The 13321-nt window shown below is 37.7% G+C and overlaps 1 protein-coding gene across 1 annotated transcript in view; it reads left to right on the forward strand.

The window, feature by feature from the left end:
- Positions 1–13321, forward strand: part of LOC128377056 (NACHT, LRR and PYD domains-containing protein 14-like) — a 71060-nt gene that overhangs the window by 13428 nt on the left and 44311 nt on the right. The window contains exons 6-8 of the mRNA XM_053336945.1: positions 3337–3510; positions 6407–6580; positions 10786–10959. Of these exons, the coding sequence (XP_053192920.1) occupies positions 3337–3510; positions 6407–6580; positions 10786–10959 (522 nt within the window). The remainder of the gene's footprint in view (positions 1–3336; positions 3511–6406; positions 6581–10785; positions 10960–13321) is intronic.

A 13321-nucleotide genomic window follows, 5' to 3' on the forward strand; every position in this document is an offset into this window, starting at 1 on the left:
ATCCAGCGTAAGGTATTTTTATGGAAGTCTTTTTGTAAAACTGCATACAAACAGAAACACAGAATCAATGTACAGTATCAAATTATACAGATGAGATTACACACACATGTAATAGTCTTCATCTAAGAATATTCAACAACTCCATGGTAAGTATTCAAAGAGAGTTAGCTGGTGAAAAATTACCTATGAATAATCTACACAACAAAGTAACATGCATAACTGTGTAAATGTACTTACAGATTGTGCCTGATCGTGTCAAAAGAAAGAGGGTGGACGTAGATGTGATTACACCTCTCCACTGCTAAACTTCAAAATGGCTGCCGTGCTAAATCTTGAAGTGGTTTTAACCATCTCCACCACTAGGGGGCACTGAGAACTGCACTCTAATGTAATTACTGCAGGCAGAATAAATACAGTTATATCTGTGTAAGATTTTAAAACATACCAACAGAGTAAAGAGGAAGAAATAAAATAAAAAATGAATAAAAAACTGATCTTAATGAAAACATTTTTAAGTGGATTTCAATAAATTGTGTAATATGACAAATACTGTAGACTAGTTGTCATTATATTAGTCTCATTTTCACCAAAAGCTGTTGTTAAAGGGTCTTGTCAGTGATTTCATCTCAAACCGGCAATGCTTCATCGTAGGTGGGACTACTTTGTTAAGGCTTTATTTGGACCGGTACAATCTGTGTAACACCTTAAGCTGTAAGAGGCCATGACTGGCACACATGGAATATATCTTCTTCCATTTAGTCCACTGATGTCTTTATTCTTAATTCTTCCAGCTTAATGTGTTTAAATGTTCCTTTCTAGCAGTTTTCCATCTCTGCAACATACCTTACCCACTTTAAGGAGGATATATTTAAAAACATCATATCCATGACTGATTGCTCTGAGCATGAGGACACGGTGCATTATCTCTGTTTAACGTAGCTTTGCACTCAAACAGTGTAATTCCAGTTGTGCAAATTATATTTCCTTTTTCAAAGCTCAAAAGATAGAAAGACATGATCTTGTATTGTTTTGCATCAAGTGACTTGTTCAGTAGTAACTCATTGATTTGGGCATCTGTAAGTATATCTTTCCATATCCTGGATATTTTTCTTTTCCAGGTAAAGAACTTCCGTGCCTTTTTAGGTGGCAGCCTGTCACAGCATGATTCATTTTGACTTCATATTTAAGTATTACATATTGTCTGTATTGTTTATTCAGTTTCACTAGAAATACAATAATGTACTCAACAACATTATAGACTTCTTTCTTTACTTTAACTCTTCATCCATCTATATACAGATTGTTTCTGATATGTAACAGAATGTTTCAGCCATTTGCAAGTGAGTCCATTAAGGCCCTAATGTTATAACTCAAATTAAAAAGTCCTTTTGATTTTAAAACAGGTCCAGTTTTCTTTAACTGCTGCCTTTTTATTCAATAATAAATTAAATTTGAAGTGGTTTTGTGTTTTATGTGCATTCTTAATTCAGGCAATATTGTAGAGATTTTAATTGATGCCAATTTATCAAACAAAGTGTCATACAGTCATCTTTTTTTAATTTAGAAGCATTTCTCAACTAATTGTATCGTTTCTATTTTCATACAAAGTAAGAATGTAAGAAGTGCCTCCTTATATCTATAAACTATTGTCTTCACACATGTTCTGTTCTTTCTTTTAAAGGCTGTGTTGCTGTAATCTGTCTAGGAGAAGCTGTGAAGCTCTGTCCTCAGTCCTCAGCTCCCAGTCCTCTAGTCTGAGACATCTGGACCTGAGTAACAACAACCTGCAGGATTCAGGAGTGAAGCAGCTTTCTGCTGCACTGGAGAGTCCACACTGCGGACTGAAGACTCTCAGGTCAGGATTCATAGGAGTGACCTGAAGTGCCCCTTGCTGTTTTATAATCACTTATAGACTTCTTTTTTTCCAGGTACAATGACTGCCAGAACATCAGTACCATGCATTATTTAATATAGTGAGAAATGTTTCCACATATGTTCTGTACACTTTTTTTCTAAGACTTTCCAGCTGTAATCTGTCAGACAGAAGCTGTGGAGCTCTGTCTCCAGTCCTCAGCTCCCAGTCCTCTAATCTGAAAGAGCTAGACCTGAGTGACAATGACCTGCAGGATTTAGGAGTGAAGCTGTTCTCTGCTGGACTGAAGAGTCCTGCAGACTCTTGGGTATAGGGGTAACTATTTGTTCAGTAGATAACAATTTAAATGCTGGTTTACAGACAGATGAATGTCAGTGAGGACATTAAAAATCTGTAGTATTACTGCTAATTTAACTTATGAGTACCAGGTTCAAATGAATGTAGGCACTGATGGTGTTTTTGCTGAGCTAAATCATGCAGCAAAAAGAGACTTAGGTGTTCAACTGTTTGAAGTACAATATGTGATGTATTATGTAGTTTGGTTGGAAATCTGCTGGATAAGAGTTTGTATTTCTGTTAATGTCTTCAAAGTCCTTCTGTCCCAAATGCTGCACATGCATCATATGAAGGCCGCTGGTATAGTTTTCTTGTTTAGGCACTGATCGTTGAGTCCTTGAATATGGCATATAACAATAATGAGTCAGCTGAAGCCCCGCCCCCTACCAACTGTCACCTGTCAATCAGCCACCACCTCTACCAGAAACATGGACGCTACGTCTGAGAGCTTTCTACTGCTAACTCGGCTGCTAGCTCGTATGCTAGCTCAGCTAACCAGCTAACTGTAGACTGTAGTAGTAGTAGTGTGTGCTGAATGTATTTATACCTCTAAAGCAGCAGGGACGGGTTTATGCTAATCCTAGCTCCACAATTCAAATCTAAATGGTTGAAATGCTTTTTACACTTTTTTTAGAAATACATTTATGACCTATTTAATGTGTTTAGAAGAAAATGTCTGAATTCACGTTACACAGTCTTTATATTTTTTATAGCTTGTTAATATCAAAAGTCCATCTATATACAGATTATTTCTGATACGTAATAGAATTTTTCATCCATTTGCAAGTGAGTCCATTAAGGCCCTAATGTTATAACTCAAATTAAAAAGTCCTTTTGATTTTAAAACAGGTCCAGTTTTCTTTAACTGCTGCCTTTTTATTAAATAATAAATTAAATTTGAAGTGGTTTTGTGTTTTATGTGCATTCTTAATTCAGGCAATATTGTAGAGATTTTAATTGATGCCAATTTATCAAACAAAGTGTCATACAGTCATCTTTTTTTAATTTAGAAGCATTTCTCAAGTAATTGTATCATTTCTATTTTCATACAAAGTAAGAATGTAAGAAGTGCCTCCTTATATCTATAAACTATTGTCTTCACACATGTTCTGTTCTTTCTTTTAAAGGCTGTGTTGCTGTAATCTGTCTGAGGCAAGCTGTGCAGCTCTGTCCTCAGTCCTCAGCTCCCAGTCCTCTAGTCTGACAGATCTGGACCTGAGTAACAACGAACTGGAGGATTCAGGAGTGAAGCAGCTTTCTGCTGGACTGGAGAGTCCACACTGTGGACTGAAGACTCTCAGGTCAGGATTCATAGGAGTGACCTGAAGTGTCACTTTGCTGTTTTATAATCACTTATTGACTTCTTTTTTTCCAGGTACAATGACTGCCAGAACATCAGTACCATGCATTATTAAATATAGTGAGAAATGTTTCCACATATGTTCTGTACACTTTTTTTCTAAGACTTTCCAGCTGTAATCTGTCAGACAGAAGCTGTGGAGCTCTGTCTCCAGTCCTCAGCTCCCAGTCCTCTAGTCTGAAAGAGCTAGACCTGAGTGACAATGACCTGCAGGATTTAGGAGTGAAGCTGATCTCTGCTGGACTGAAGAGTCCTGCAGACTCTTGGGTATAGGGGTAACTATTTGTTCAGTAGATGACAATTTAAATGCTGGTTTACAGACAGATGAATGTTAGTGAGGACATTAAACATCTGTAGTATTACTGTTAATTTAACTTATGAGTGCCAGGTTTAAATGAATGTAGGCACTGATGGTGTTTTTGCTGAACTAAATCATGCAGCAAAAAGAGACTTAGGTGTTCAACTGTTTGAAGTACAATATGTGATGTATTATGTAATTTGGTTGGAAATCTACGGAAGCGCATTGCATTCACTGGATAAAAAAAAATTAGACAGTTTATCTCGTAATTACGAGATCTTTTCTCGTAATTACGACATCCTGATCTCCTAATTACGACATCTTGATCTCATAATTACGACATCCTGATCTCGTAATTACGAGAAAAGATAAAGAAAAAGGAAACGTCTGTAAATCCTCTCTCAGTGGCAATGATGGCGCTATCGCAGTTAATCTGCTATTATCACCTTCTCGGTTTGAGACACTGGGAAATACTGATGTTTCTGAAAAATGAGGATGGTATTAAAATTAGTTTGTCAACACTGTGCAGGCATCTCAAGGCGTTAGGATTGTTCAGGCGGAAAGCCAAGCCCAGTCTGACGTGCTGGATGTCGCTCTGTTCCTGCAGGAGCAGTTGAACGAACACGGGATGCTTCATGGATACAAATTAATGCATTTGAAATCAGGGGCGATTGCTCTGAGACAACAAGGGAAGCTCAGCTTCCCCTAAAATTTCATCAAATAAATTGTCACAACTGTCATATTAAATTCATACTAAAATTATATTTACATCAAATCTGCACTTGAATGCGTTCAATTTTACAACTATGACATCCTGTAACCAGCTGTTTATTGCCAACACTGTTATTTTCCGACGTGATTTCCCTATAACACACTTGCAGTCCGCTGCGGACGCTGAGCGTCTCTGGTGGTCAATGAAGCTTCTCCCAACAGCTGTTTTGGCTAGGGCGGGACAAGCCAGGATAAGACGCTCAGCGGGTGCTGCTGCGAGCCCTGCCCCCGTCCCAAAGCACTCACAGACGGTCAGGTTCACAGCAGCCTCGTACAGCAGTCCCAGTTGCAGTCCGAGCAGAGAGGAGAGTTACATTGCAAAATGGTACAGAAAACAATATTATTGGTCTAATTAATTAGATTAGATTAGGTCTTATATATTAAATATGAATTAACACGTTTATGTTGAATAATTCAGGTAAGTGTTTGTGTGTTGATGTGGTTCTATGGCATAGATGAAGCATACAACAGCCTCAATTAAACACTCCTTTTATTGTAACTGCCTCTCTTCAATATGACACGTTTTATGATGAAGATGTAAAGTGAGCTTCCCCTGTTTAAAACACCAGCAGCCGCCACTGTTTGAAATGCATCCGAAGTGCAGTTACTGATTCTGGGTGAAGCAGTGGCCAGTATGGCACCTTTCCTGATCTCGGATCAGGATGTCGTAATTACGAGAAAAGATCTCATAATTACGAGAAAAGATCTCATAATTACGAGATCAGGATGTCGTAATTATGAGATCAGGATGTCGTAATTACGAGATAAGCTGTCTAATTTTTTTTTTATCCAGTGAATGCAATGCGCTTCCGTAGAAATCTGCTGGATAAGAGTTTGTATTTCTGTTAATGTCTTCAAAGTCCTTCTGTCCCAAATGCTGCACATGCATCATATGAAGGCCGCTGGTATATTTTTCTTGTTTAGGTACTGATCGTTGAGTCCTTGAATATGGCATATAACAATAATGAGTCAGCTGAAGCCCCGTCCCCTACCAAGTGTCACCTGTCAATCAGTCACTGCCTCTACCAGAAACATGGACGCTACGTCTGAGAGCTTTCTGCTGCTAACTCAGCAGTTAACTCGGCTGCTAACTCAGCTGCTAGCATGGCAGCTAGCTCGGTGGCTAGCTCAGCTAGCTGGCTAACTGTAGACTGTAGTAGTAGTAGTGTGTGCTGAATGTATTTATACCTCTACAGCAGCAGGGACGGGTTTATGCTAATCCTAGCTCCACTATTCAAATCTAAATGGTTGAAATGCTTTTTACACCTTTTTTAGGAATACATTTATGACCTATTTAATGTGTTTAGAAGAAAATGTCTGAATTCACTTTACACGGTCTTTATATTTTTCATATCTTGTTAATATCAAAAGTCCATCTATATACAGATTATTTCTGATACGTAATAGAATTTTTCAGCCATTTGCAAGTGAGTCCATTAAGGCCCTAATGTTATAACTCAAATTAAAAAGTCCTTTTGATTTTAAAACAGGTCCAGTTTTCTTTAACTGCTGCCTTTTTATTCAATAATAAATTACATTTGAAGTGGTTTTGTGTTTCATGTGCATTCTTAATTCAGGCAATATTGTAGAGATTTTAATTGATGCCAATTTATCAAACAAAGTGTCATACAGTCATCTTTTTTTAATTTAGAAGCATTTCTCAAGTAATTGTATTGTTTCAATTTTCATACAAAGTAAGAATGTAAGAAGTGCCTCCTTATATCTATAAACTATTGTCTTCACACATGTTCTGTTCTTTCTTTTAAAGGCTGTGTTTCTGCTATCTGTCTGAGACAAGCTGTGAAGCTCTGTCCTCAGTCCTCAGCTCCCAGTCCTCTAGTCTGAGACATCTGGACCTGAGTAACAACGAACTGGAGGATTCAGGAGTGAAGCAGCTTTCTGCTGGACTGGAGAGTCCACACTGCGGACTGAAGACTCTCAGGTCAGGATTCATAGGAGTGACCTGAAGTGTCCCTTTGCTGTTTTATAATCACTTATAGACTTCTTTTTTTCCAGGTACAATGACTGCCAGAACATCAGTACCATGCATTATTAAATATAGTGAGAAATGTTTCCACATATGTTCTGTACACTTTTTTTCTAAGACTTTCCAGCTGTAATCTGTCAGACAGAAGCTGTGGAGCTCTGTCTCCAGTCCTCAGCTCCCAGTCCTCTAATCTGAAAGAGCTAGACCTGAGTGACAATGACCTGCAGGATTTAGGAGTGAAGCTGTTCTCTGCTGGACTGAAGAGTCCTGCAGACTCTTGGGTATAGGGGTAACTATTTGTTCAGTAGATAACAATTTAAATGCTGGTTTACAGACAGATGAATGTTAGTGAGGACATTAAAAATCTGTAGTATTACTGTTAATTTAACTTATGAGTACCAGGTTCAAATGAATGTAGGCACTGATGGTGTTTTTGCTAAATCATGCAGCAAAAAGAGACTTAGGTGTTCAACTGTTTGAAGTACCATATGTGATGTATTATGTAGTTTGGTTGGAAATCTGCTTGATAAGAGTTTGTATTTCTGTTAATGTCTTCAAAGTCCTTCTGTCCCAAATGCTGCACATGCATCATATGAAGGCTGCTGGTATATATTTCTTGTTTAGGCACTGATCGTTGAGTCCTTGAATATGGCATATAACAATAATGAGTCAGCTGAAGCCCCGCCCCCTACCAACTGTCACCTGTCAATCAGCCACCACCTCTACCAGAAACATGGACGCTACGTCTGAGAGCTTTCTACTGCTAACTCGGCTGCTAGCTCGTATGCTAGCTCAGCTAACCAGCTAACTGTAGACTGTAGTAGTAGTAGTGTGTGCTGACTGTATTTATACCTCTACAGCAGCAGGGACGGGTTTATGCTAATCCTAGCTCCACAATTCAAATCTAAATGGTTGAAATGCTTTTTACACTTTTTTTAGAAATATATTTATGACCTATTTAATGTGTTTAGAAGTAAATGTCTGAATTCACTTTACACGGTCTTTATATTTTTCATAGTTTGTTAATATCAAAAGTCCATCTATATACAGATTATTTCTGATACGTAATAGAATTTTTCAGCCATTTGCAAGTGAGTCCATTAAGGCCCTAATGTTATAACTCAAATTAAAAAGTCCTTTTGATTTTAAAACAGGTCCAGTTTTCTTTAACTGCTGCCTTTTTATTAAATAATAAATTAAATTTGAAGTGGTTTTGTGTTTTATGTGCATTCTTAATTCAGACAATATTGTAGAGATTTTAATTGATGCCAATTTATCAAACAAAGTGTCATACAGTCATCTTTTTTTAATTTAGAAGCATTTCTCAAGTAATTGTATCGTTTCTATTTTCATACAAAGTAAGAATGAAAGAAGTGCCTTCTTATATCTATAAACTATTGTCTTCACACATGTTCTGTTCTTTCTTTTAAAGGCTGTGTTGCTGTAATCTGTCTGAGACAAGCTGTGCAGCTCTGTCCTCAGTCCTCCGCTCCCAGTCCTCAAGTCTGACAGATCTGGACCTGAGTAACAACAACCTGAAGGATTCAGGAGCGATGCAGCTTTCTGCTGGACTGGAGAGTCCACACTGCGGACTGAAGACTCTCAGGTCAGGATTCATAGGAGTGACCTGAAGTGTCCCTTTGCTGTTTTATAATCACTTATAGACTTCTTTTTTTCCAGGTACAATGACTGCCAGAACATCAGTACCATGCATTATTAAATATAGTGAGAAATGTTTCCACATATGTTCTGTACACTTTTTTTCTAAGACTTTCCAGCTGTAATCTGTCAGACAGAAGCTGTGGAGCTCTGTCTCCAGTCCTCAGCTCCCAGTCCTCTAGTCTGAAAGAGCTAGACCTGAGTGACAATGACCTGCAGGATTTAGGAGTGAAGCTGATCTCTGCTGGACTGAAGAGTCCTGCAGACTCTTGGGTATAGGGCTAACTATTTGTTCAGTAGATGAATGTCAGTGAGGACATTAAAAATCTGTAGTATTACTGCTAATTTAACTTATGAGTGCCAGGTTTAAATGAATGTAGGCACTGATGGTGTTTTTTACGGAAGCCCTAAAGGGACGGGTCCGTAAAAAATTTTATGAAAACGGTCATAAATTTTTTTTTACGGACCCGTCCCTTTAGGGCTTCCGTAGTTTTTGCTAAATCATGCAGCAAAAAGAGACTTAGGTGTTCAACTGTTTGAAGTACCATATGTGATGTATTATGTAGTTTGGTTGGAAATCTGCTGGATAAGAGTTTGTATTTCTGTTAATGTCTTCAAAGTCCTTCTGTCCCAAATGCTGCACATGCATCATATGAAGGCCGCTGGTATATTTTTCTTGTTTAGGCACTGATCGTTGAGTCCTTGAATATGGCATATAACAATAATGAGTCAGCTGAAGCCCCGCCCCCTACCAAGTGTCACCTGTCAATCAGTCACCACCTCTACCAGAAACATGGACGCTACGTCTGAGAGCTTTCTGCTGCTAACTCAGCTGCTAGCACAGCGGCTAACTTGGCAGCTAGCTCAGCTAACTGGCTAACTGTAGACTGCAGTAGTAGTAGTGTGTGCTGAATGTATTTATACCTCTACAGCAGCAGGGACGGGTTTATGCTAATCCTAGCTCCACAATTCAAATCTAAATGGTTGAAATGCTTTTTACACCTTTTTTTAGAAATACATTTATGACCTATTTAATGTGTTTAGAAGAAAATGTCTGAATTCACTTTACACGATCCTTATATTTTTCATAGTTTGTTAATATCAAAAGTACATCTATATACAGATTGTTTCTGATACGTAATAGAATTTTTCATCCATTTGCAAGTGAGTCCATTAAGGCCCTAATGTTATAACTCAAATTAAAAAGTCCTTTTGATTTTAAAACAGGTCCAGTTTTCTTTAACTGCTGCCTTTTTATTCAATAATAAATTACATTTGAAGTGGTTTTGTGTTTTATGTGCATTCTTAATTCAGACAATATTGTAGAGATTTTAATTGATGCCAATTTATCAAACAAAGTGTCATACAGCCATCTTTTTTTAATTTAGAAACATTTCTCAAGTAATTGTATTGTTTCAATTTTCATACAAAGTAAGAATGTAAGAAGTGCCTTCTTATATCTATAAACTATTGTCTTCACACATGTTCTGTTCTTTCTTTTAAAGGCTGTGTTGCTGTAATCTGTCTGAGACAAGCTGTGAAGCTCTGTCCTCAGTCCTCAGCTCCCAGTCCTCTAGTCTGAGACATCTGGACCTGAGTGACAACGAACTGGAGGATTCAGGAGCGATGCAGCTTTCTGTTGGACTGGGGAGTCCACACTGCGGACTGAAGACTCTCAGGTCAGGATTCATAGGAGTGACCTGAAGTGTCACTTTGCTGTTTGCTGGACTGAAGAGTCCTGCAGACTCTTGGGTATAGGGGTAACTATTTGTTCAGTAGATAACAATTTAAATGCTGGTTTACAGACAGATGAATGTCAGTGAGGACATTAAAAATCTGTAGTACTACTGCTAATTTAACTTATGAGTGCCAGGTTTAAATGAATGTAGGCACTGATGGTGTTTTTGCTGAGCTAAATCATGCAGCAAAAAGAGACTTAGGTGTTCAACTGTTTGAAGTACAATATGTGATGTATTATGTAGTTTGGTTGGAAATCTGCTGGATAAGAGTTTGTATTTCTGTTAATGTCTTCAAAGTCCTTCTGTCCCAAATGCTGCACATGCATCATATGAAGGCTGCTGGTGTATTTTTCGTGTGATCATTGAGTCCTTGAATATGGCATATAACAATAATGATGATGATGATGATGATGATGATGATGATGATGATGATTATAATAATGATACTTGGTTCATCCTGAAGGAAATTAAGGCACCCAGTAGCGTATATGACACACACACACACACACACACATACAAAGTTATGTAGTAGGATGCTATGGTAGGATAGAACGTGTACGATGGTGGTAATGCATAAAGTTACAGTGCAAAGATCTTTCCAGTGCAGTTTGTTTCCTAAGCAAATGTAACACAAAACATACATTTTGTTCTGGTATTTTACAGTATTCATAAATAATTTTGAAAAGGAACAACTAAACTATGTTTGATACCTATACACACTGTGCTTAACTGGGGAAAACTAAGTTGTGTGTCTGTCTCCAGACTGTTAGGCTGTATGATCGCAGAGGAAGGCTGTGTTTCTCTGGCCTCAGCTCTGAGATCCAACCCCTCCCATCTGAGAGAGCTGGACCTGAGCTACAATCATCCAGGAGACTCAGGACAGAAGATCCTGTCTGCTGGACTGGAGGATCCACACTGGAGACTGGACACTCTCAGGTATGAACAGACATGAAGAGCTCCCACACTGTTTCTCTGCCACACTGACAACCTGAGGACTGTTGGTTCACAGTCTGTACCAGCAGCTCTGCTGATAACAGTGAAGACAGTAACTGATGTGCTGAGAGTCTCTGTTCCCACTGAGACTGATCTCTGCACTAATATCAGACCAGGATCATGTAGCAGCACACCATTGTTATTTAACTGCAAATTAGATCTTAATAATCTCAGTTTATGCTTCTATCATATTCTGTGAGTTGTTACATAACAATAATCCTGATGTATGTCTATTAGCAGAGATCCGTTACATCAAACCAAGTGCTCACAGTGAGCCACATATGAGAAACACTCGTACGCACAGAAGTTCTCATAAAGAACTCATGAGAGTGATCTATGAGAACTTGCCTCATTCACCAATTCTCTTGTATTTAGGATTTTCTCTTAGGTATGAACACAATTTACTAGTGGTGCAGTCTTATTGTACCTGTCACATACAACCAACAAATAAAACATCATTTGTTGTGGCAGTGTGCAAACTATATCATGTCTTATGGGGGAAACTCACATTTTTGGGGGGTGGGGGTACGACATGTGTTTATAACTGTTTTAGTTAAGCTTTCTCCTCTGGTTTGAAGTTGCCTTGTGCCATGTGGGTCGGCTTGTCCCAAGTCCAAACCCACCTCTTCCATGCTGCAAGCTCTTCTAGTGAAGAGGTTAACTAATATATTGATTATAAATGGGATCAGGTTCTAGTGGAAGAGGTTAACTAATATATTGATTATAAATGTGATCAGGTTCTAGTGAAGAGGTTAACTAATATATTGATTATAAATGTGATCAGGTTCTAGTGGAAGAGGTTAACTAATATATTGAGTTAGAACAAAAACTAATATTACCAGAAAAACACACATATGGGAGATTATTATTGACAAAGTCAATGCTGTTAGTAAAACCAAAAATTTTAACACTTATGGAAAAAATCTGTCCTGTGTGTGTTCTGTCATTGTGCCTCCGTCTCCTCGTCTCCATAGCAACAGAAGTCATCTGAAATCAGTGCGCAGCCGGTTAATACCTGCAGTTAGCGTCAGAAAAATGACCTTCAGGTTTGGTAAATTTGGTAAATCACAATACGTGTGCTAAATAACATATTAGCATTTTCTCCTCCTTGTATTTTACACACTGGGGTTAAAACGCCTCATATTACATTCATTATGGTAAACTACTAATATTATATTCATTATGGTAAACTGCTAATATTATATTCATTACGGTACACTGCTAATATTACATTCATTACGGTAAACTACTAATATTACATTCATTACGGTAAACTACTAATATTATATTCATTACGGTAAACTACTAATATTACATTCATTACGGTAAACTGCTAATATTACATTCATTATGGTAAACTACTAAATGGACAGCTTTAGTTAATCAGGCCCAATGAGTGTTAGCCAATCAGAGGCAGAGTAGAATAGACCCTCAGAGCATATTCCACTGCTATTCTAAGAAATGAGGTCGGTCAGCTCTGATGATTCTTCACAGAATCCAAATATACTGAAGCTGCTTTCATGTGTTTATAAATCCAGCTGTTTAGTCTTAATGTTGGATCTGAGTGAAGGTTGATGAAGATCATTGATGAGGAAACTTCTGAAGGTTCATTCTGACTTTGTTTCTTCCTCCAGACTGGATCATGGTGGAGAACAGAGGCTGACACCTGGTGTGAAGAAGTGTAAGTGTTCATTTTGATTCATGAAAACAAGACAGCACATGTTACAGTAGTTTAAATTGTTGTATCAGAAGATAGCAGCTCAATACTTTATTTTAAAAGTTAAAGTTTCAAAAAGGTTCAAAACAGGAAAAACATCACCAAGAGTCGTGAAGCCAGCTGAAAGCAGTCAAAGTTTTATTTGTCGACAAAGAAAGCCAAAATAACACAGACAGCGTCTCTGTTACCATGACACCATGATTTTTGATACAAATTTCCTTTTATACTGATAATTCTGATACTGCCCATCGTGAGAAAGTGAGATGTCCCTCTACCTTATGTCAAGTCAAGTTTATTTATAAAGCACATTTAAAAACAACCTCAGTTGAGCCAAAGTGCTGTACAGTTATTAAAATACAATATAATCACACACTATATAATAATAAATAAAAACAATAAAGGAATAGTAAGAACTCAATTTAAAAACTAAAATTAGAATTAAAACAAATAAAAAAGTAAAAAATAAAAATAAAAGTAAAAGCCAAGGATTCTCGCCTAGCTGGGACTGAACGCCAAGGAAAACAGGTAAGGCAGTTTTATTTATATAGCGCATTTCATACACAATGGCAATTCAATGTGCTTTACATA

This window comes from Scomber japonicus, chromosome 2, assembly GCF_027409825.1.
Source record: "Scomber japonicus isolate fScoJap1 chromosome 2, fScoJap1.pri, whole genome shotgun sequence".
Classification (NCBI taxonomy): domain Eukaryota; kingdom Metazoa; phylum Chordata; class Actinopteri; order Scombriformes; family Scombridae; genus Scomber; species Scomber japonicus.